Source organism: Pieris napi, chromosome 23 (genome assembly GCF_905475465.1).
Source record: "Pieris napi chromosome 23, ilPieNapi1.2, whole genome shotgun sequence".
Lineage (NCBI taxonomy): Eukaryota > Metazoa > Arthropoda > Insecta > Lepidoptera > Pieridae > Pieris > Pieris napi.
Window position 1 is genome coordinate 9,335,529 of NC_062256.1, and position 25,381 is coordinate 9,360,909.

Consider the following 25,381-nt stretch of genomic DNA (forward strand, 5'->3'; position numbering starts at 1 on the left):
ACGAATAGCAACGAGTGATAACAAATCTAGTTGGCGCAAAATGAGTTTCAAGACACCGAGAAAAATTTTAAATATTAAATCCTCCAAATATGAAAGTGCTGAATCGATACATAGAAATAAAAAATATTGGAAAAATGTTTTTGATGTTATGGATAGCGATCGTACAGAACCGGTAAGTAACAATTCATTGATTTGAGAACTGGCAGTAAATCTAAAACTAGAAGCATTTATTTTCATTTAATATCTATTATATATTCTATATATTTATATATCTTTATTGAAGTTCATATGTATATGTTAACGTAAAATTGTAAACACCGTTAGATTGTAATCTATCTCGCGAGATTATAAACTGTCGAAAGATTGTGAACCTCAGCGTACTGCTTACAATTTAACGTATTATTATTCGGTAGATTGTACTACACTAACTTAGTTATCATTCAAACTTCTTTGGTCAATTACAGATTAATTTTACTTCCCAACAATTTCATATAACTACCGAATAATAATACGTTGATTTGTAAGCAGTTCGTTGAGGTTCACAATCTTTCGACAGTTTACAATCTCGCGAGATAGATTACAATCTAACGGTTTTTACAATTTTACGGTGACATATACATTGTGTTACCATAATGAATAAATGATTTTGAAATTGAAGTTTAAATAGGCATGTTCTTCTCGTGTATTTTGGCTTCAGTGTTATGAATTACTTTTCTCTAGGCAAGCAGGTGACCCGTCACGTTGCGTCATATTGGGGTGTAGTCACAGTCACAAACTATGCTTCCTATTGTCAAAATCCGATACATTTTCAAGCACGGGAGTCGGACTTGATTAGTTTCTGAATCTTACCTTAAGATGAACCTCAAATGCTTTCCTTAACAGTATGTGATAATGGTCTTTGCTCACAAATAAAACCAACAGCTGGAATCCATGCCGTTTTGAGAATAACACGCTGATATATTTAGCTACCATTGCTTTAAACAGAAATCTAACCTCTTTAACCAGCATCAGCCTACCAATTCTAGAAAGGCCAGCAACGCACTTGCGAGCCTTCTGGCAATGTGTGTCCACTTAACATCAGATGAGCCACCTGCCCTGCATTCACCCTCACTTTCATACCATCACACAAAACAGCCGAACCAGGTATTACTTACTTAAATGTATTTAATAATTTTTATTGATTTTTCCTTTCGTAAATGTTTAGAACCTTTTTGTATATATCATGTATTCTTTGACTATATCTTTAGTATTATTGTTTTTTTGTTATATATAATTTATGTTAGCTGTAGGATTACGAAATAAATAAATTCCACATCTGCATATTCTCTCTTCTTTTGTCTTCAATTGTCGAACCTATTTGCTTTTTAGATAAGTGAACGAGAAATGGAAGTTTTATCGGAAGCTTTGCCTGAAGACTTATTTGACAAAGTATGCGGCATTCTTAATATTCACGTGCCTAAAAGCTGGCCTGATACAGATATTGAAACAAAAGGTAATTTATAATCACTAGCCGAAAGTAATAAACTATCCTTAAATTTAAATTATAATATAGCTAAGTACAAACATTCCCAAAAATATATTTGAGCGCCATCTAGCGTAGCTAAGGTGAACTGTCAATGCCTGTGAACTCGCAGTCGGCCTGTTTCATTGTATTACCGATCTTATGAAAGATGGTGTTAAGTACTAATAAATGTTCACCTTAAGTTCGAATCATAATAATTAACCTTAATTGTCACACACAGTCAAACAATTTTTAAAATCGGCAGAATTTTCCTAATTCCGTCTACAAAAACCAATCTAGGAGTTCAGGCACCTCTCTTTTGAATTATACGAGATAATAACGGATTAAACAATCCTCCAAGGCTGGATATATTCGGTAGCGGGATAATCAATTTTAAAGAGAGCATTGTTAAATGCCTATTATACCTCATCCGCTGTTTTGCTGGTATTTTTTTTCTGCTTGACAAAAATTGCTGCTATTTTTATTTTCTTTTAACATTTATGTTACCAGAATTGTCATATACCTATTTTAGACAGTTCAGTTGGGTTGATAAAAAATTATCAGCCCTGCGATTCTGTAACTCACTTCACGAACTCACACAGCGGTTTTTGCATCGGCGGTCGCTCTCAAATCAGTCGTGAAGCAGTCATTTTATGATTTGGCATTCTGATAAACAATAAACTACAAGCTCCCACCTTTTCAGAATGCCAAATCATAAAATGACTGCTTCACGACTGATTTGAGAGCGACCGCCGATGCGAAAACCGCTGTGTGAGTTCGTGAAGTGAGTTACAGAATCGCAGGGCAGGTGTGTAGAGCAAAATATAATTCATTACAATATTCTTTGAGCCTAAGGCATACAAGTTTATTTACGATGCTTACTTCGCCGTACGAACAAGTGTTAAGTACGCAATTAAAAAACACTCACAACTTATGACGTCATATGTTGGAGCCCTTTTTTTAATACCAAGTTGGGGTTTACGCATCCCCCGTAGGCTAAATGCAGCAGGGTAACACTCCAGGTACTCTGTTACTCTGAGAACCGTGTGAGCTATACCTACCCACTAATACCTTGGGTAGTACCAACACGACCGCATCAAACAGACCCTCGTGCAGGCTTTGGCGTCGACAAAGTGTGGACTACATAGTGCCTTCCTGTCTATAGTTCTCCTTCTCTCATCTCCTCTTCCATCTCTTAAAAGGGTTGTTACGCTGCGCTCTCTCTATTTCTGCAAACTCCTTCTGTAGCATTATTTGCTCGCAGAAGGAAACCATTGTAATCCACGCCTATAGGAGTCCTAGAGACCTAATGAGAATAAGAATATATTTATTTTATACTACAGAAACTCAGCGGAGGATTACAAAACATCCACTTCTATCAAAGCGAAAAACATTCAGCGTTAATAGAGAATTAGACTCCGATACTGACGTAGAAATACACAGGTATTTATCTTAATATAGATAACATTATCTTATCCATATAAGTATAAGATAAAATGTAAAATCGAAGAAGCATCTCATATGTCATGTCCTTGAAGATTATTAATTAAAATAAGTACAACAATATTCAACGAGTCAGAAGGATTGTAGATTTCTTGTTTTTGGATAATAAAACATAAAAAAATAGCGCTTAAACTCGTTAGAATTATATGCCCATATATGTTCCGTTTTTATTACCATGGGATCTTTAGCCTTTAGTTAAACTCAAACTCAAAATAACTTTATTCTTATAGGTAACCTAGTACTTATGAACGTCAAAAAAGAAGTTAAATTAATTGTAAATTTACATTTACTACCAGTTCGCAAGTCAAGGGCGTAGAGCGGTCAAAAAGAACGGGCAAGAAACTCTCCGCCACTCTTTTTAATCGCCAAAATTTGAATCATACAAATTGTTTGATCTGGAGCAAATCAATCCCAAGGATTAGGATCATGTAATAATCGTCAAATTAATGAAAAACCTTTATTGATTAATTTACTCTATCTTACGTATCTTTTGTGCATACGAATTGTTCTACCGAAATCAAAACTAAAATAAACCAAATTTGTAAACTTATTTCTGAATAGTATGCTAGAAGATGATCGTCCAAACATCCACCAAGAGTTTCTCCGGAAACCCATTCGTGAGCAGATAACATGGGCAACACGCTACCTACAACCTGAGCAAGAACATGAGAAGACACTGGTCAAAAAGGCTGATGATCTTACTAATAGAGTATACATTTTTTTATTACTTAAAATAGTGAATGCAATCTTCATATTTATTTTAATATATAACGCACTTCTATAACGACAAATGATTTATTATTGGTGTTGATGATGTTGTTCGGAACCTGCAGCTGAGTTTCATCATCGGATGTCGAAACACGAAATACCACCCATACCACCTCGATATCCGTCGTTCCACAACTGAGCGTTATTTAAGGCAGTTTTTGCGTACCATGTGGAACCAGCTGCCCAATGAACTATTTTCAAACAGATTCAACTTAGGGTCTTTCAAATAAAGAGCGTACGATTTCTAAAAGTCCGGCAATACACTCGCGAGCCCTCTGGCATTGAGAGTGACCAGGGGCGGCGGTATCACTTAAAATCAGGTAAGCCTGTTTGCCTCGTTCTATAAAAAAATAACATCGGAGAACTCTTTATGGAATTTATCCTTAGATTGTAATTTACGACCTCTCAATTTCCTTTGCTGTACGTATACGTGTGCGCAACCACGATTCGAATGACCCCTGATTCTAGAGGTGTATTATGTTTTTAGATTGCAAATCAATTCTGTGATTATATGAAAGAGCTCGGAGGCGACCAGCAGTCGCAATTATTTACTCCAAAAACAATCAAAGAACTTTTTCAGGTAATTATTAAACTATTATGGAGTGCCCCTATTTACGACACTGCTCCGACATCTCCGCAGGGCTTTGTTCCTAATAGTTTTGTTTAATTACTTTTTTCTTAATTTTTACTCTACTTTTTCGTAATTCTACTAACATAGATCTTAAGAAACTATTGTTACTAACTCACTAATCAATCAATGGACTGTATTTGTCTGATTAATAAAATTATTATTATTATTATAAGTTACCACAAACATGTATTAATGGTAAATCAACAGATATTCAACTTAATCAAATAGGTCACCTCTCTAAATTGTCTTCACCGAATTAGCTTACCGCTGATGGTATCATCGGTTCATTAATAGTTTTTTTTAATTTAAAAAGGAGGTTTACACGTATGTAATGTTCGGGTATTGGACGGGGCTTTGAAAGGGGCCGTAAACAATGTACACAATCAAGACAAAAACTAAGTCGTATAATTTATTAATTAATCAACATACAAATATAGAAAATAGGAATTAGTCATTTAGTTGCGTGGCGATACATAGTAATAATAAAAATAATTAAAAAGAAAAATAAAATGAAAAAGTTTGGTCCCTGTGGCAGTGTAACTTTTACGCTGGCATGATTACCTCGCTGCATTGCGATACATATTCGTTGAGCGAGGAAAGCGCCATCTTTGGGGTCACCGGTACTATCTAACAGGCGCCAACCTAAATCATTAATTAGCGCCTGTCCACTTGAACCCAAGAATCTCTACTCCAATAATTAATCTATTAACTAATTGTGAACATTTATGACTAGTTTTTGCTATAAGTTAATCCAACCACTAGAAATACTTACACCTTAGCAATTGGAGTCTTCGGGCCGACTAGTCAGTGAGTAGACTGGTCTAAGATCCTCTTTTGTCTCTCTCTTCAAAGTCTTTGTTTCTGATTATATATTTTCAGATTGAATTCGATACACACGCAGCCAGAAGTCTCAAAGTTGTACCAAAGGAACTACCTACTATAAATGAGAGAATCGCCAACGTCACTGGTAATACGGAGGTATACAAAAATCTATTGCTCTTAAATAAAGGGTAGAGGGCCTCATAGCCTAGCGGTCTTATTAAGTGGCAGCTAGGCGAGGGGTACCGGGTTCGATTCCCGGTTCGAGGGCAAGTTTTAATTTAATTTAAATTTGTTCTCGGCCTTTGGGAGGGTTGTGCGGTACCGGGCGAGTGAATAAACCGTACTTGGAGGACATGGTTGAATTTCTAAGGCAAAAAGCACGAATTGTAAAAATCTTATACTTGACGCTGGCTAATGCACAAACCGTGCCAGAGCCATACAAAAATAAAAAAATAAAGGGTACAATGAAATATTGTCGTTATTCTGAAAAAAATCCTTGGTTAATTTTATGGTATAATATTTAAGCTTTATAAAAACAGTTTAAATTGAATTAGGTCATATTTGTTCTACTCTTAGTATTGTTAATAATGACTAACTTCTACGTTAAATGCTAATTTTTTATGTGAACTTTTGCCGTCGGTCTTTAAAAACAAATGTATGAAAAAGACGCAGAACTCTAAAGCCTAGAGTTTAAAATCGATTGAATCACCTTCTAGAATATAGAATGTGATAACATTAAAGTAAATAACGTGTTATATTTAGGGATATTCTTATTTCCTTCCACAAAATAGCTTATTTTAAAGTAGTGGAGAGCAGTCAACGTGTATTTTAATGTACTTTTAATGAGGTTTAAGTTTATATTATGTTTTTTTTTTTGCTGTTTGTTTTAATTTCCTAGATGAAATTTTTATGTTCTAATATAATTGATGTGTATGTGTGTTTAAAATTTGTGAAGTCATATTTTCTTAAATACAGTGTAAACTCTTTATAACAAAGGCGAGAAGTCCCTTGAATTCGTTATAAAGAGTTTAGACCAGAGTTCCCCAAACATTTTTGTGTCGTAGACCCCTTGCCATGTTTTCCGTGTTGGGTAGACCCCCTACTTACCTGATATTTATTTCCTGTAAATTTCTAACAGTAGTGAAGTTTACTGTTAAAAACTTAAAGTAAAAACACAAGTTGATGTATACATTTATTAATTGAATTTAAATTAAAACTACTCATAGTAAATGTTTTTATCTGATATGTAGGTACTTTTATAAATAATGTATATGTTTTGATATTATAAGATAGTATGATGTAAGTAAATAGATACAATCAGTGTATGTGTTGAGATCCACTACCGTGGACCCCCATTTTCATTTCATGGACCCCCATTTTCATTTCATGGACCCCCAAATTTTTTTTCGCTGACGTAGACCCCTTGCAGGTTGTCATAGACCCCTAGGGGTCGATATAGACCACTTTGGGAATCACTGGTTTAGACTGTTTTTTAAAATATATTTATATGTTGTTTTAGAACTTAACGTATCCTATTAGCCTATGGCGATAATTGTACAGCAACAGATGCTGTTAAATATTAGATAGTTTAAATAAAATGGACAATGTACCTTATTAGAAATCCCGCTATGCTGCCCTGGACCGAGAAATATCGAAGGATATAAAAGCAGAGAGCCGGGCTAATTATGTCAAATGCTTCGGACGTTCACTACCACGACGTGACCAATGGCGTACACCAATGAACGACACGAAAAACCAGTGGAAGTCTGCACGCCATGTTCCTAAAGACCTCGTCACATTGAAGACCGTCTGGGAAGGGATCACAAACTTAAGGTATGTTTAAACGCACTTTTTAACGTATTTTATTTCCTGACCAAAAATATGTCGACGAAAACAATTTATTTAAAGAGTAATGCAAAAGTGCTGGAGAGATGTTTGCTAATTTTTTTAAGCCGGTAGGTAGTTTTTTCAAGAAATATTAGCCATTTTTTTCAAATTCAAAATCTATTCAATAAAGAATTACATATTAAATGCATCTAATTTTACATTTACTGCCAGTTCTCAAATCAAGTGTGTAGGGACGAAAAGAACTGGCAATAAACTCTTCGCCACTCTTTTTAATCGCCAAGTTTTTTGTTTTATAAAATGTTTGTAAGGAGCTGCAACCATTACACCAAGTTTCACATGACATCTTTAAGTAATAAACTATAATAATAAATAAAAAAACAAAGATTTTTCTTCTATCAGCAGTAGGCATATTGGCACGCACGCCGCCTCTGTTCACTGTGTATTTATATTTATAATATTTATCCACATGCTTTGAGTTTCTTCATTTAAAACACGTGTTTTGATGCTTGCTTGACGTATCGACGTTTTTTTACAGAAGCGTAAAGGAATACTGCCGTTGGATGATTGAGCACCCTGAGCATCGGCGAGCGCCGTATTTGAGCAGTCTTGGAATGTTCGACCGAGCAGTGCTTGATGCAAGGCTCACAGTTGAATTGAATGATCCAAATATAGATGCACCAGCTCCTATTGAACATATACGTAAACGACTGTCAGATTTAATGGAACCAAATTTATAATAAATATATACTTTAATTATTATTGTAATCATTTGATAGTATTGTATATATAACTTATTAGCGGGAAGGCATAGTCGATACAAGGGCGTTGTCAAGAGGCAGAGGGGAACAGGAACTAGAGAATAATGTTCAGATATAGGTATATTAAATAAAACACTTTGTTTGAAGCAACAAACATGAGCTTATAACTAAGATAACATTAGGGGTAGTGGGGTTGCGACGCTGGTTTAACAAAAAAACTAACTTGACTTATTGAAGAGTTCGTAAATCTAAGTGACACTTATGTTATTGGACATTATCGGAAACGAGAATGTGAACTTACAATTTATGTGTGAAAAAAACTAAAGAGCTAATTTTGGCTTCAAGTGTGCGATGATTGCTTACATTTTGTTTACGTTTCTAATTGTTAACTAAAATATGTTTGTAACAATTGTTAGGTTACATAACTCACTTGTCAAGGAAAATATCGTGAGGAAACCGGCATGTGTAAGGCAAGATTCTGAATCGAGGCGTAACGCGAACTATTACCTCGAACTGCAGCATTCTTGATATTTGGTACTAATAACGCTACGTCGGGACTCACCATTTAGAGGCATAGTAACATTCCTCTGTAATAAGATATGTAGCAGAAACAAAAGAACCTTTGCAGCTCAATTCACATTGAATTTGAATATTTATTACCGAACAACTCTGAGTGATAAGGATTATCAAGGCCTATGTTTTATTAAGTTAAAACACCTACCTACTTGTTACTGTGCTTATCTATCGTTCGTGGAAATAAATTGTTAATTATTTACGAAATAATATTTTTACGCAATATACAACTTTTCAAGTGATTGAGATGTTAAATTTAAAATAGTCTAATAGTTAAAAATTAATATTAAACTATAAAAAAGTAAATATTAATGTAATGTTTATCTAATGGCTTATTATTTACACATCATAAATTTGAGAAATACCTATGTTTTTTAAACAACAAAAAGCAGAGGATAATCATACAATTCATGAACATAATGAGGAAAAATTTAATTATAGTAAATATCTACTACTGATATGGCATGTTTATTTAGTATAAAATATGATATATTGGGGAATTATGTTTTTGTTAGACATGCCTAATTAATTTATTGAATATTATTGAACATAGTTTGTGCAATTATTTGTAGGTACACTAAAATCTTCAACGAATCAAAGTCGTTAATCTATAGCAAATTATAAACTCTATATCTACAAAGTCGGTAGAAGGGCATTGCCGTCTTGTTTATCATCTCCGTCGATATTTTAATAATTTATTTATAATCACACTTTCTAAACTCAAAATACCCCAAAATATCCGAAACATAGACATAGTAGATACATATTGAATTTTATAGGTTCTAAACTATTCTTTGGACATTTCGATACAAAAGAGTTGAACAAAAAGTAACTTTTTTAGAATCGCTTATTCTGTCATAGTTGGAAGGCGCAACTGTCAAATTTCGGATCATGGTACGGATTTTCATACAAATTGAACGAACGAAATCTGATAACCGCTAAGGTCACGTGGAAACATAAACTGTCTCGTTTTTTCGATGTCATGGTACGACTTAGCGATGCATCTCAGTTGTAGGTTGTCATTAGGCTCGCAATAAGAGTATTCATGGTAGGCCCCCCGCTTAAACCTGTTATTCGGGCATCGCCTCAATAAATATACAGACAGTGCGAAACAGTATTCGTTCGTTACCTGTCGTCACGTTAATATTATATTACCTTGATATAATAAAATGCTGAAGAAGTTGTAAACCAGACGAGATATAGTGATAAGGATTGATACTTTGTACCGACTGGAAATATATAGTACCACATATAAACGCAGATTTCCAAGAAATTTATCATGTAACGTTCATATTTTATACTGTTTGCATAGTTGATACAAAATGGCACAGAAACAAGAGACAGAAACGCCGGCGGAATTCGAAGAAGTGTTAAATCGTGAAGTGGGACAATTTGGCAGATTTCAACTGATAAATTTACTTTTGCTTGCGTTACCGGCGATTTCTTCCGGTTTCCTCGCTGGTGATTACAATTTCACCGCAGCCAGGCTGCCGCATCGGTGTGCTATACCAGAGTGTGATGGCGAATCACCTGTATACGATCCCGACTGGATACTCAATGCAGTACCGAAGACAGACACCGGTTTTGCGGACTGCACAAGATTTGCGCCGATAAATACATCGCTTATCTACAACGACACATGTCCTGCTCAGATATTTGATAAGAAGAAAGTAGTGAACTGTGACGGATTCGTCTATGGAAGAACTAATTCTGTTGTATACGATTTTGGCATCGAATGCCAAGAGTGGATTCGTACCTTATCAATCACGTTGAACAGTGTCGGAGCGATGGTTGCTCTTCCTTTAGCTGGCTTTGTGTCTGACTATTTCGGCCGTCGCATATCCATAGTTTTCTTTGCGTTTAACATAGTAGTAATAGGTATTACAAAGGCATTTTCTGTGAATTACGTTATGTACCTCGTTACACAGTTTGCGCACACAGCGTTCGGTGGTGGAATTTTCAGTGCGGCGTATATCTTGGCTGCAGAAATTGTTGGGCCTAAATATCGTGTACCTGCTGGTTGCATGATGTCTTCAGTGTTTACTTTAGGCTTAGCGTTGGTTGGTGCTATCGCATCGCTTGTAGAGAACTGGCGTTATCTAACATTGACATACTTTGTACCAGTATCAGTAGTTTTCTCATATTATTGGATCGTTTGTGAGAGCCACCGATGGCTATTAAGTAAAGATAAGACTGAGGAAGCACAGGTTGCGCTGGAGCGCGCAGCACGGTTAAATGGGCGTAAGATAAATGACGAATCTATGAAGTTTTTATTAACCGCGATACCTCGTAATAATAACAATACAGAAAACGAAAATCTCATATTTCGCGTTATAAAATCCCCGGTCATGCTTAAAAGATGTTGTACGACACCAATTTACTGGATCGCGACCACATTTATCTACTATGGATTGACGATTAATTCTGTCAGTTTGTCTGGTAATATGTATTTGAATTACGTGTTAGTAACTTTAGTAGAGATACCAGGTTTTTGGACGGCATATCTGGTGTTAGACAAATTCGGTCGTAAAGTGACCTTGTTGATAGGGTATATGGTGTGTGCAGTGTGTTGTTTCGCATTTGCCTTCACGCCTAAGTCGTTTTATGTTTTATCATTAAGTTTATATCTATTAGGTAAATATTGTACAGGCCTTGTGATGACGTCGCTTTATTTGTTCACATCAGAATTGTATCCGACGAGACATAGGCATTCCTTCCTTGGTTTTTCTTCGATGTTAGGCCGTATTGGTACTGTTATTGCGTCTTTTACACCGCCTTTGATGGACTACTGGTCGGGAATACCGTCGGTGATGTTTGGTGTGATGAGTACATTGGCAGGTGTTTTGGTATTAACACAACCAGAAACGTTTGGTAAAAGAGTTCCTGACACATTCGAGGATGCCGAGTTACTTGGAAAGATGTGAAACAATGTTTTAAAATATTTATTATTGTTTTGATCATATTGATCTTTTTGTTGAATAAATAGAGTTTGAATTTAAGTTTCGCTATTTTTTATTGAAATAAATAATTTACATACACTTAATGGTTTTAGGTACTTAAAGCAATATTTAGGCTTTGGTTTGAGTCAGGGAAAAAATTCATGACAGTGTAATAAATAAATTTAAATATTATCATTTCATTCGAAATAACGGCTTATTTCGTGCTCTAACTATTCATTGCAATAAATTGTTTCGTATAAACTATAAAGTATTCTATTACAAGAATTATACTACAATAGAGCTACTTAAGTTTTATATACCTAATCAAAATTAGTAATTGATTTCTTGCGTAATAATTTTCTTTTTGTAAAGTGGAAACAATTAAGAAGATAGCCAAAATCGAAATAGTTAAATTACTAAGGTAATGACTAAAAATACTTCTATTAATATGATATGAATTCTTTAAAGTTTAAAAATGTGTATAAACGCCATCTATAGTTACCTACTTAATGAAAACTTTAGTTCCCGCCAAAATGATACTATGATTAAGTGCAATTAAATGTTAGGTCTAGATATACCTAATAAAAATTAAAAGCAGTTCATATTATATCTTTATCAGGCATATTTTTGCTTAATATATAGTGTGTATATGTGTATATATGTATAGTATGTATTTACTGAATAAATAAAATAATTGTTTCAGCGCCACCTGTTTATTAAATGCGTCTTTTAAATTTTTGTTGCGAGAATCTTGTTGTGGTTTATATGTGTGACATTGTTACATTTACTTTAACCTATTTTCGATAGATGGCAGGACAACAGATCATTCATAATTTATTACAGGCCTACAAAAATAATAGTGTCTATGAATTTAATTTATGCTAACAATCCAAAATACAACATTCATTGATTGTTGTAACATATGTATACATAATTTTCTTGATAACTATGACTGTAACTTTTTAAATTTGTTTTAATTTCCTTTTATTAATTTTTAAATATATTTATTATTATTATGTAGGTTAAGAAAATTTTAAATACTGAATATGTTTACTAATAAATATTAGATACTAATAGATTGTTATGATTACTAATAAAGTATACGACATTATGAAAAAAAAGGTTATTTATTTTCTTCTATCTACTATCCTTCTTCTTCGTTCTAAATGATTTTAGAATTTTGACATTATTCATTTTTAAACTATGGTCAATCAACGACATATGCTGCAAGAGTAATTGCTTTTTTAGTCTATTAGTTTTAAAATATTTGCTATAATTTTATTTTGGAGAGATTTGTTAATCTTTCTTTATTATCATGTCATGTGGAAAACGTCCTCTCGTAAAAAATTGGGACAAACCCAAAAACTTAAGAAAGATAACTTCATCAAAATATGAACAAAATGAGGCCTCAGTAAAAATTCATTGGAAGAATGTTATTCGCAATTTGGAACTATCCTATAAGGACGAAACGGTATTTTTCGATTAAATTTTTATGTTTATTTAACAAAATATTTTACCATAATATAGTATGGAAAATAAACACTTTATTTTAATAAAAAAGGCTTTAAAAAATATATAGAGTAAAATACCAATAATTAATTTATCAGAAAATCCATAACCAAAAATATTGACTTATACGTCAGTCACATGGACAAAAAACGGTCATAGACTCACGGTCACATGTTTAGTCTATCTCAGTGTTTCCCAACGTGGGGCCTACACTCCACAGGAGAGCAATTTGATTGCTAAGGGGCACCTTAGCAATTAGAAAAATTATTTGAATTTCAGTTTTTACGATTTGAAAATATAATTACTTACCGTGTTTAGTTAACAATTTCCTAGTAATTTCTTCCTCAAACCTTCTTTCATAAGTTACAATTCATTTTTTTTTGTATGTTCTATTCGTCATAAGAAGTTTAGATAGTCTACAAAAATGGTTGGGAAACACTGTTTTATCTAGTCTTAACACTGGCTTGTAGTTTATATTCGTCTGAGACTGATTTTGACCGAAATATGTACATTACTTTGTGTTATTTAAGAGAGATTTACAGGAAAAACGAGACGTTTGTTTACGTGCTTAGGGAGCGTTCAAGTATTACGTCACGCAATTTTTGGAGATTATTGACCCCCCCCCCCATGTAACGCGGCGTAACGTTTTTCTGTAACCAAGTACAGTAAAACTTTATACCTAAAAGTTACCATTATGTGGTGTAAAGTACGGGAAAGTCGAAAATAATATTAACAATAACGCGTAACAATCCCCGCCCCGCATCGTTACGTTTTACAAAAGGACCCCCGCCCCCAAAATAAGTTACGTAATACTTGAACGCTCCCTTAGAGACATGGTACATCATACAGACGCCAGTCGCTTGGCTAGAGAAGTGCTATGTTCTTCAAATAATTTCATTTCAATTTTGAAAGAAACTAATTTGTAATATAAATTTGCTACTATTAAATAATCTGAAGTACTTACACTACGCTAAGCCGCTTATTACGTAGTATAAAATAAATTATTATCATTTAAAAAATCTAATAATTTTACCAAGAAACGATTTCGATTATCGCTACATGTTTATTTTTTTAAATTATTAGACAAGATAAAATGTAGCAGAAGTGCTATATTTTTCGATGTTATTATCCTTTTAAAATATTTTGGTAAATTATGCCTTCATGGTTAAATTGGTTTAAGTAGAATGAACTGTAAACGAAATGTATCATCATGACCAATTGGACTTCATATATTTAATTTTAAATTGTTTTGGTAAATTTGTCAAATCACGTCCTTATAACAGCTCCAAATTTTTTTCTACAGATTTTCATTACATGGCAATAGTATTATAGCATGCAAAAATGTGGTGGCGCATGCTCTGTAACCCTATAGGATATAGTATTATAGACCCTTTTGGCTTTAAACTAACCTAATCTAACCTGATCACAAACACTTATAATAAAAAAGACCTAATCTTATGTCACTGGGAACTGAGACAATATCATTTACTTCATGCTTCTAACATTATCAGTTTTTATAAGGGGTCCAAAGCCTCCTTAATATTACTTGGCGTACAATATACAAGTCGTAAAGAACGATATGTCACTCTGCATCTTCTACCGCATTTACCATGGAGAGTGTTCAGAGGAGTTGCTCGGATTAATACTTGCAGCTGAGTTTCATCATCGGACGAAGAGGCAGAATACGAAATTCCACCCGTATCACCTCGACGTCCGCCGTTCCACAACTGAGCGTTTTTCAAGGCAGTTTTTGCACCACCACTATGTGGAACCAGCTGCCCACTGAAGTATTTCAGAACCAATTTGCCAAGGCCGGCAACGCACTCCCGAGCCATCTGGCATTGAGAGTGTCCATGGGCGGCGGTATCACTTAACATCAGGCGAGCCTCCTGCCCGTTTGCCTCCTGTTCTATAAAAAAAAAGATATTCAAAATTTGGAGCTGTTTTAAGTGGAGCCGAGATACGACTAATATACAATTGTTTTTACATGATTATAATTGCCGCAAAACGCCACAATTATGATTTTAAAGTAATGATTAAATCCCCGATAATTTAGTTCTGGGACTCACATTATCAAGATGTACGAGCATTGGTGGGACCTGTTATATTCAAGAGAATTACGAAGGTATTTGAATTACCGAGGGACGATAAGGTGTATATTACCAAATCGGAAACATCCACGCCTCAAGCCTCAGAATTGTTTTACGAAGCAACAACAGCCGCTGCTGCACAGGTATTTTAACTATTTAACCATTAATTATAGAGTACTAGCTGCCAATATTGATTTTCTTTACGTACCACGTTTTTTTATTGGACAATTCACACCAATTGACCTAGTCCCATCCTAAGCTGGTGAAGCTTGTGTTATGGGTACTAGGCAACGGATATACATACATATTATAGATAGACATATAAATACGTATTTAAACACCCAAGACCTAAGCGCAACACCAAATGCTCATCACATCAATGTCTTGTCTCAGCCGGGGATCGAACCCGGGACCCATGGATTCGCAGTCAAGGGTACTAACCACTAGACCAATAAGCCGTCAAATAATATATATATATAGCCGTCAATATCCTATCAGTATCAGTATATATATCAGTCAGTATATATATAGTAATTCACAAGACCAATTTGAGATACTTTGGACGCCTTCTGAACACGTAAACTATTTTTCTTACATGTCATTTTAGTTGAATGTCAAAAATTATCACAGCTGTAGAAAAAGTTGTATAATCTGTATTTATTTCCCGGAGTTGGTATCGACTAAAAGATGGAGGGTTTTCGGCAGAAATGGCTCACGGTGTCCTCTATTTTCGCGGATTGTTTATCTTGAGATTTTATCTCGATTATTTCAACACCTTTTGTCTTCAGTCACCGTGACCACGCACGCTGTAAAGCACGCGAAACGTCGGTTAAATTTAAAATTATGAAAAATAATTGTAAATACATAACTTCAATCCGGTTAAAAATTGTTTTATTAAATGTGTAAAAGTTATGTCAATAAAAGACAATACTAATTTTACATAAAAAATATATGCAACAGAATTACCGATAGAATTCCATTCAAGCTAAGCAAGCTAATATTATAATCATAAACAGTAATGAGTGCAAAAAAACTAATTAATAATTATATATATATATATAGGAAAGATTAACAGGTAAAATTCTTGATCGCAATCTTGCTAAGACAAGTTCGTTAAACAATTATTACATTTTTTAAATCCAAAAACAATTAACTACATTATATAGGTTTTATATTCTCTAATTAATTATCTCTATGAGTTACACTTTGCTAAGCCGCTTCATTATTACACAATATTAAAATATATTATCATTGTAAAAATCTAATAGTTTTACCAAGTCACGAATGCGACTATCGCTACCTACGTCTACACATTTTTTTTTTTAATTTTTAGTCAAGATACAATATAGCAGAAGAGCATTTAGAATTTAAAATATAAATGTTTATATGTTAGTTAACGTTCAAGTTTATTTATTATATATATATTTTTATGTAATAGGAGGCAAACGGGTAGAAGGCTCATCTGTTAAGTGATACCATCGCCCATCGACACTCACAAGGCTCGCACGTGCGTTGCCGACCTTTTAAGACTTGATCCGCTCTTTTATTGAAGGTCCCTAAGTCGAATTGGTATAATATAATATAATACCTAAAAAGTACGAGTTTTCAGAGTCGCATGCAAACAACATTCTCGACTACAGATTTCGATGATTCAATGTATGATGATGTTGAAGAAGAGGAAGGTATAGAAGAGCAATCAATTTGGAGCGAATCCACACAATCGGCCGACTTGAGGAGGTCATCGCGGTCCAAGTCAATGACACGCTCCAAGTCTATGAGTACGACTAGAGCGCGGAAGTCGATGTCCAAATCGTTCTCTCGGCTTATGTCCAAAAATGTGGTGAGATCAATGTCAAGACAGTCTAGGGCAAGGTCCGAAATGTCGATGGCTGATGATGATTCACCGGCGAATACTTTAGACGATTTAATTGTACACGCCAAGTCGAAAGCGGAAAGGTATCTCAGAATTTGAATTAAAAAAAGGGTGCGTGTACTTATGTACGCGCGTAAGAAGTTATACTTCTTTGGCATTATTAAAAATAGTTTTTGATTGCATGCAAATAATTAATTACAATTAAATAATCAAAGACTGGAAAAGGAGTCATTATAGTCAATAAAGTTCAGTTTACATTTGAAAAATTAAATAAATAAATATTTATTATTATTCTGTTACATTAAGTGTAACATAAATTCTATTATTATTCGAATGTTGTTTTTAAATTATGTCCAATGCCGTAGCATCTTCCGTGGGCAAATTCATTCTGTTAATTTTGTGTCACGGTGCGCGCGCATCGTAAAATTTCACGCTCATCAATTTTTCATAACGCGCCTAAAGAAGTATAACTTCAAAAAAGTGCGTGCGTACAAAGTACACATGTCAGAAGTGAAATTTCTTTGGCTATCAAATTTTTAAGTCTTGTTCATATTTATACAAATCTAAAACTTTGGATTTTCGAGACTTAGAGGGAGGGAAAAAGGAAGATATGTTAGGAATTTAATGAATTTAATTGTCATTAAAATATTAAAAGTGTCGAAAATTAATACAAATAATAATTGTTCTTTTTTTTAATTTTTTTCTTCGATAATAAAAACACGTGGCATTTTAATTTACAATTCGTCATTTGAGATTTCAATAAATTATTTTGCATAAAAGATAAAATACAAATATTTCATAAATTCTCTGCGAAATGTTTATGTTAAAAATAGAATTTCTATAAGGTAATTCGCCCTTCTCACTCTCCCTCAATTGGTCTCAATCGCTCTCTCCCTTTTCTTTGACAAAAACGCTGCACATCTTTGTAACGCTTATATTATTATTATTGCGTTTCATCCGTAAAAATTTTACCCTCATGCTAAAGAAGTTTCACTTCAAACAATGATGTTTTTCACCTTATTTACAGAAAAAATCTGTGGCGCTACAACCTTTTTAGGTCAGGGCCTCAGATTTCTGTATCTGTTAATGATTATTTCTCAATTAAACCAAGTAGGTGATCCTCCTGTGCCTGACTCACGCTTTTGACTTTTTGAGTCTAAGGTAAGCCGCTTCGATGTTTTCCTTCACCGTTCGAGCGAATGTTAAATGTGCCCATAGAAAGAAAGTCCATTGGTGCACAGCCGGGGATCGAACCTACGAACTCAGGGATGAAAGTCGCACGCTGAAGCCACTAAGCCAACACTGCTCTTCAGTTACTACAGTTATTACTTACATATTAAATATATAGTTTGTAACATATAGTTTACCATAATTGTCATGTATTTTAGAATAGATAGCTTGTAACATATACTGTAGATATAGCATTATATATGATGAAACAGTTACAGAAGTCTCTAGCCCAGCCCTGTGATTCTGTAACTCACTTCACGAACTCACACAGCGGTTTTCGCATCGGCGGTCGCTCTCAAATCAGTCGTGAAGCAGTCATTTTATGATTTGGCATTCTGAAAAGGTGGGAGCTTGTACTTTATTGTTTATCAGAATGCCAAATCATAAAATGACTGCTTCACGACTGATTTGAGAGCGACCGCCGATGCGAAAACCGCTGTGTGAGTTCGTGAAGTGAGTTACAGAATCGCAGGGCAGATCTAAAAAGATTGTAGCGCCACAGATTTATTGTTTTTTTTTTATGTAATAGGAGGCAAACGGGCAGGAGGCTCACCTGATGTTAAGTGATACCGCCGCCCATGGACACTCACAATGCCAGAAGGCTCGCAAGTGCGTTGCCGGCCTTTCAAGAATTGGTACGCTCTTTTCTTGTTTCACTTGATACGCCAAAAACGGTACTAAAGTAACGTTCCAGAAAAACTCCATATCGAAAGATAGTGAGAAATCCGCACTTTGATATGCTTTACTGTTCTAAGTCGGAAACAGATATGATTAAGTGGAACTCAAAATACAAACAGAAAGGCTTTGAGGTTTCCGCCTCAGACGAGTTTAGTAAGAAAGCGGAGATATTAACTAAAAAGGTGAAAAATTTGTTTAATCTTACTAATAAATACATAAGTTAATTTGCAGTACGTAATATTTTTTAACTATTTGAGTATATTTCTCAGTTGTATAAAATTTAATAGAAAATTTTATAAGACTAGCTGACCCGGCAAAAGTTGTTTTGCCATGTGTATTATTTCTAGGAAACATTTTTGTAGTTAAATAAAAATAAGGATCTACAATAATAAAAAATAGGGGTTGATCGTAGAGGGTAGATGAAAATTAAGGATTGTTTGTACATATTTTTGTATGATGTATGATAAAAAAATAAAAACAAAAAAAAATCTCTAAAAAATAAAAATTAAATTTTGAAAGATATTATAGATAGTAGCCGATTCTCAGACTAACTGAATGTGCATAAAAAAATCATAAGATTCGAGCCGTTTCGGAGGAGTATGGGAACGAGAATTTTATAAATTAGATAACATTACAGTAATATCACGGGAATGACGGAAATTATGAACCATAGTTTTTTAACAGATCGCAAAAGAATTCTACGAATGGTGGGTTGGTTTGGGAAATGTGGAGTTCAAGAGTGAAATTAAACGCCCCGAAGATATTGAAGACTTATTTCAAGTAAGCATTTTGTTTGTGTATTAAAGTCAATGTCAAAAAATCATTTGTTCGTATAGGTAACACAATGTACACTTATGAACGTCAAAAAAGAAATATACATAAAATGCTTCTAATTTTACATTTACTGCCAGTCCTGAAATCAAGGGCGTAGAATGAAAGAATAGAACTGGCAATGAACTCTCCGCCACTCCTTTTAATCGCCAAGTTTTTTTTTTTACACAACGTTTGTAAGGAGCTGCAACCATTACACCATGTTCCACATGACACCTTAAGTAATAAATAATAAAAAAAAAATTAAAAACAAAGATTTGTCCTCTATCAGCAAGAGACATGGTGAAATTGGAGCATGCACTTACATTCTCAAAAGGTTTATATTACAAATTTATTTATATAAGTAAACTAAATGTGAAAAAAGCATCCAAAATTATTCTAAACATTTAAATAAACTTGCTTGTATCTACGACTGAAAGTGCCTGCATGTTGCACCACGATTGCAAAAAATTGTTACGCCATGGCTATCAAACTATTTAATCACCTTCCTTGAAGTTATCGTCGATTATGGGTACTTTAACTTGTCCCTTATTAGTTCAGGATTCTTCGACAAGGGTAGGCCCAAGCCGACTTTACAACAATTGCTTGTATATCCTACTAGCTGCTTCTCATTCAGCCGTTCTACATGGCCAAACCTCCTCAGCATTACTTTTCGATTTGTCACTACGTCCTCTTTCTATTAATGGCTCTTCTCAATAGAGATTAAACGTCATAGTAAACATAAAAAAAATATTAGGTCTGGGCAGATTTTTGCAGAGAAATAGGTGATCAGCCTACTGTGCCTTGATACACGCCGTCGACTTTTTTGGGGTTAAGATAAGCCGTTTTCCTTCACCGTTCGAGCGAATGTTAAATGCGCACATAGAAAGAATGTCCATTGCAAAGCCGCGGATCGAATCAACGACCTCAGGGATGAGAGTCGCACGCTGATCACTAGTCCAACACTACCCTATAGAATTACATTGGTCTACCAGATTCCCCTAAAACTTATGTTTGCAGGTTTGGTTCGACGAACACGCTTCAAGAGGGCTTGTTCTTGATCCGAGGATTTTCCCATGCGTGTTGCAAAGCGTTGCCGACTATGTTGGAGCTAAAAAGGTTTGTGTTGATATAGGTATAAACAAGAGATATTATAATTTAGCGTAAGTAATTGGCAGTATTCCTTCAAGAAAAGAGTGTATCAATTCTTTTGACGACTCATTGGTCTAGTGGTTAGTACCCCTGACTGCGAATCCATGGGTCCCGGGTTCGATCCCCGGCTGAGACGAACATCGATGTGATGAGCAATTGGTGTTGGGTGTTCAAATATGTATTTATATGTCTGTCTATCTATAATATGTATGTATATCCGTTGCCTAGTACCCATAACACAAGCTTCACCAGCTTAGCATGGGACTAAGTCAATTGGTGTGAATTGTCTTTAAAAAAAAAATTCTTAAAATCTCAAAACGACTCCTGCGCATCTCTGAATGAAACCCAAATATTTACAATTCTACCTACTACATCCCTGCACACCAATCTAATGCCCCAAACATACCTATCCCTGTCGGAATAAATAATATAAGTTAAATACAAAATGTGTTTATTCACTATATGTATGCATTAGAATGTGTAAGAATTATTAAGTAAAAAAATACCTGTGTCAGGATTCTCAGCTCTTTTCAAACTTAATATTTATATATACCTACATGTATAAATTTTAATTACAATTTCTTTTTCGAAAATGGAAAAATGAAACTGATATCAGTAATTTTCCTAAACTTATAAACGTTGATTAATTTCTAACTGGTTATCGCAGGGATCACCATGATATTGTGTATTGCTATCTATATAAATAAAAATGAATCGCAAAATTGCAATTTTGTAAGCGCAAAACTCGAAGTCTGCTGCAATTCGAGTTTTATTTAATTCTTTGAATTCTAAAGAAGGTTTTTATGGAGAGAAAAATTGGAAAATATAAAATTTTATTTATTACCTTTTTATTTCGGGAAAGCGTACAGTCTGTAGCAAAGCATAGCAAAATATTCCATATGTTGGTATGTATTTACTAAAAAGGAACGCTAATAAATAAAATCATGCAGCTAGGTGAGTGGTACCGGGTTCGATTCCCGTACGTACGTACATGGAGGACATGGTCGAATTTCTAAGGCAAAAGCACGAATTATAAAAAATCTTATACTTGACGCTGGCTAATGCACAAACCGTGCCAGAGCCATAAAAAAAACACATTTCATGAGAAGTGGCTTCGAGAGACACTATTGAGGTCTAGGCCTCAGATTTCTGTTAACGGTTTCCTAGCGATATTTTCCTTCATTCCGTGATTTGTTCGCAATGTTGGGCGGGGTTAAGTGGCGCATGCTAAAGCCTCAACGCCAACACTGCTTTTCATATAATTATTTTGTGTATTCCAGGCTGGGTGTCCCAGTGTACTAAAACGTCAAATAGCCCACGACATCCATGCTGAGACGAGTCCTGCGCACACGCTTGCGTTTGGTACCTGCCTACCCCAGAAGTACAAACATATCCCGCCAAAGAATAACACCAAGGAGATGTGGCATTCTGTTAAGATACCAGAGGATCTGAAGTCTATGGCCGCTGTATGGGATGATGTACAGCACCTAACGTGAGTATCGTTAACCGAAAAAAGGATGACGAAAAAACATGACTAAGTCCTGAACGTTTTTAAGGCAATCTCTGCATCACTATGTGGAATCAGCTGCCCACTGAAGTGTTTCCGAACCAATTCGACTTAGGGTCCTTCAAAGAGGGTACGAATTCTTCATGTGGTTTAATAAACATCAGATGAGCCTCCTGCCGATTTGACCCCTGTTCTATAAAAAAAATACAGACAGCAAGCTTACCGCGTAACTTCACTTGCGATCAAGATGGTAACTATCAGCTCTACGTATAACGTAAAACGTCACTTAGTTTTATCAGTGATGTCATTATATATATACTGTCTAAATGATTGGAATATAAAATTATAATCAATCATAGTGTCGAATTTAAAAAGTAGCTCTGCCTTGCGATTCTGTAACTCACTTTTCGAACTCGCACAGCGGTTTTCGCAGCGGCGTTCCCGCTCAAATCAGCCTTGAAGAGCTGCTTTTTTAAAAGAAATTTTACGATTTTGCATTCTAATAAGGAGGGAACTTGTAGTTTATTGTTGCGACCGCCGCTGCGAAAACCGCTGTGCGAGTTCGAAAAGTGAGTTACAGAATCGCAAGGCTGCTCTGCTCTGAATTGCTATATTAAGAAAAGAAAAAAAAAAAATATTAATAAAGAAACATAAAAAAGAAAGCTTGTAACATACTGTAGATATAGCATTATGTATGATGAACTTTAATAAATAAATAAATAAATAAGTAGTGCAGTGTCACTTAGACCTCAGTGTGGATACTCGAGCAAGCCTTGTGCCCATAACACGGATTTTCATAATAATAATCAGTGGCACTACCTCTTTAGGTCTGGGACTCAAGTTTCTGAATCTATTTCATAATCATTTTTCAATCTAATACGCAAGTAGGTGATCAGCCTCCAATACCTGACCCTTTTTGGGTGTAAAACATCCTCAAGATGTTTTCCTTCACCGTTAGAGCGAATGTTAAATGCGCACATAGAAAGTCCATTGGTGCACGGGGATTGAACCTACGACCTCAGGGTCGCATGCCGAAGCCACTAGGCCAACACTGATCTGCACGAGGATTTCATAGCCAGCGTGTATATTACTTATTTAAATAAGTTTTTTGGTAACAAATACACTCGTCATCCAGTGTTTATTATTTCGATATCTATCTTTGTGAATGGAAATTTTAATCTGATTACTATTATCTACGGTAATTACACGAATTTGATAAGAAATAATAATTGAATAGAAATTATAATAGCTGAGTAACGATTTTGGTTAAACGGAACGAAAAATCGTGTCGCGTGTCTGTGATTGGACTAGCTAATGACCAATCACAATTAAGCGATATACGCCTTGTTTATTTTATACTCATAATTCTTAGGTGACTGTCAAAGCTATACCTAAAACTTTTGGGTTGTAGGTACATAGTAAAATACAAATAAAAAAATCTCAATTAAGTTCTTAATAAAACTCAAAATTATCGAAATGATTTTATACGTTACGCCAATAGATAGTTGATTATTGTGGTAAATGTCGCAAAAAAAAATATACCTATTTAAAAAAACAGTGGCGCTATAACCTTTTTAGGTCTGGGCCATAGATATTATGATCATTTTGTAAATCCAATAGGCATGTAGGTGATCAGCCTCCTGTGCCTGTCACACGCTCTCATGCCAGAGGTCATAAGTTCGATCCTGGCTTTGCACCAATGGACTTTCTGTCCATGTGCGCATTTAACATTCGCTCGATCTGTGGAGGAAAACATCGTGAGGAAACCGGTTTGCCTTAGACCGAAAAAGTCGACGGCGTGTGTCAAGCACAGGATCACCTATTAGATTGTCAAATGATCATGAATCAGATACAGGCATATGAGGCCCAGACATAAAAAGGTGGTGACACTACTTATTTTTTTTTTTCAAAGGCTAAAGAGTATATAAATTTCAGATCAACAAAGACATTCCACCAGTGGCTTCAAAAGCGTCCGCATCTGCCGATGCCGCCATTCTTCAAGTCCCTTGAGAAGCCAGGAGAAAAGAAACTGCCCTTCGTGGTACCATCTGATTTCGTCGTTCGAGATAGGGCCTCCTCCATGTCAGCACAGGAATTGGCTTTACCAGTGTCTCAGTTTGACTTGGAGCTTAAAGATGTTTTAAGTAAACTAATGAACGAATGAATCGCAAACGAACGAACTAAACATTTTTGTATTGAAAACTCTTGTATTTGTATAGTATGCAATACATGTAGTACAATACAGTTATCCTCGAATGTAGAAACGGGATTTAATTCCTCCGATAACGCGGTAAACTCGGACCGCGTTATAGTAGTATTCTAGTAAAACCGTTTTTTTAACTATTAAAAAATAGGATCACTGTATTAAAGTTATTTAGTTTAATTTCATAACACAATTGAAAAAGGTGCAAAACGCAAAACTAATTATGGACTTGACAAATCATTATACATGTCACACTACAGACATATAACTTGATAAATCTCCGCGTTATAGGGGGGACATATCACGTTATATGGGGGACAGAAATCGCGTTATACGAAAACACCTAGGGGGATTACTGTACTTATATAATAACATATAGTCAATAAATTGTATGAAAATCCTTTCGAAGTTTTATTTATTAATCTTATATATTATGTTAGCAGGAACTCCATGATAGTTTTACAAAGCATAGGCCACCATGGCTTGTGTTCTTGACAACTGTCGATGGAATGTTTTGACAGTTGACCTAATGTCAACTGTCGATTTGACAACTGTAATTATTGCAAATGATTGTTACTAACTGTACCTGTTTAAAGTCATTATCATTAATTTTTACTCATGTTATCACGCTTTTTTACCGAAGGTAAGAATAGGCAGGGTAGGTAGAGACCACTGATCTCTACTTGCCACTGTCATGACATACCTCTGTCGCCTCATCCACTTTCATGACATTCACACATGGTACACAGCCGTGATTAGAACGCACGATCTCAGGGTTTCATATGCCACTTGGCCGACATTGAAAAATGGAATTCATATATTGTAACCTTCAAGCAATGTGAGTGTCCATGGACGGCGGTAACACTTAACACGAGCCTCCAGCCCGTTTACCTCCTGTTACATAAAAAAATATAAACAAAAAAAACGCTTAGCTAAGAAGCCCTCTATTGTTTTGACCTTAGTTTTCAAAGAAACAAATTATCGTT

General features: G+C 34.9%; 2 protein-coding genes across 2 annotated transcripts; both read left to right on the plus strand.

Moving 5' to 3' along the window:
• The first annotated feature begins 1,373 nt into the window (after positions 1–1,373).
• Positions 1,374–7,903, plus strand: LOC125061556. The gene is made up of 7 exons (XM_047667028.1): positions 1,374–1,492; positions 2,845–2,944; positions 3,566–3,713; positions 4,260–4,352; positions 5,283–5,381; positions 6,844–7,058; positions 7,609–7,903. Exons 1-7 carry the CDS (start codon positions 1,384–1,386, stop codon positions 7,808–7,810), a joined length of 966 nt encoding a protein of 321 aa, XP_047522984.1. The 5' UTR covers positions 1,374–1,383; the 3' UTR covers positions 7,811–7,903.
• Positions 7,904–9,450: 1,547 nt separating this feature from the next.
• Positions 9,451–24,494, plus strand: LOC125061605. Its single transcript, XM_047667112.1, has 9 exons — positions 9,451–9,886; positions 12,657–12,814; positions 14,909–15,085; positions 16,552–16,898; positions 18,740–18,905; positions 19,408–19,503; positions 20,554–20,652; positions 21,966–22,177; positions 24,128–24,494. Exons 1-9 carry the CDS (start codon positions 9,727–9,729, stop codon positions 24,354–24,356), a joined length of 1,644 nt encoding a protein of 547 aa, XP_047523068.1. The 5' UTR covers positions 9,451–9,726; the 3' UTR covers positions 24,357–24,494.
• Positions 24,495–25,381: the final 887 nt, after the last annotated feature.

Excerpts from the sequence above, each read along its gene's own strand:
- LOC125061605 (XM_047667112.1), top strand. The coding sequence starts at position 9,727 with ATGGCACAGAAACAAGAGACAGAAACGCCGGCGGAATTCGAAGAAGTG. Across the intron at positions 12,815-14,908 it reads TATCCTATAAGGACGAAACG|TTCTGGGACTCACATTATCA; the intron begins GTATTTTTCGAT and ends CCGATAATTTAG. Across the intron at positions 22,178-24,127 it reads GATGATGTACAGCACCTAAC|ATCAACAAAGACATTCCACC; the intron begins GTGAGTATCGTT and ends TATAAATTTCAG.
- LOC125061556 (XM_047667028.1), top strand. The coding sequence starts at position 1,384 with ATGGAAGTTTTATCGGAAGCTTTGCCTGAAGACTTATTTGACAAAGTA. Across the intron at positions 4,353-5,282 it reads CAATCAAAGAACTTTTTCAG|ATTGAATTCGATACACACGC; the intron begins GTAATTATTAAA and ends ATATATTTTCAG. Across the intron at positions 7,059-7,608 it reads GAAGGGATCACAAACTTAAG|AAGCGTAAAGGAATACTGCC; the intron begins GTATGTTTAAAC and ends GTTTTTTTACAG.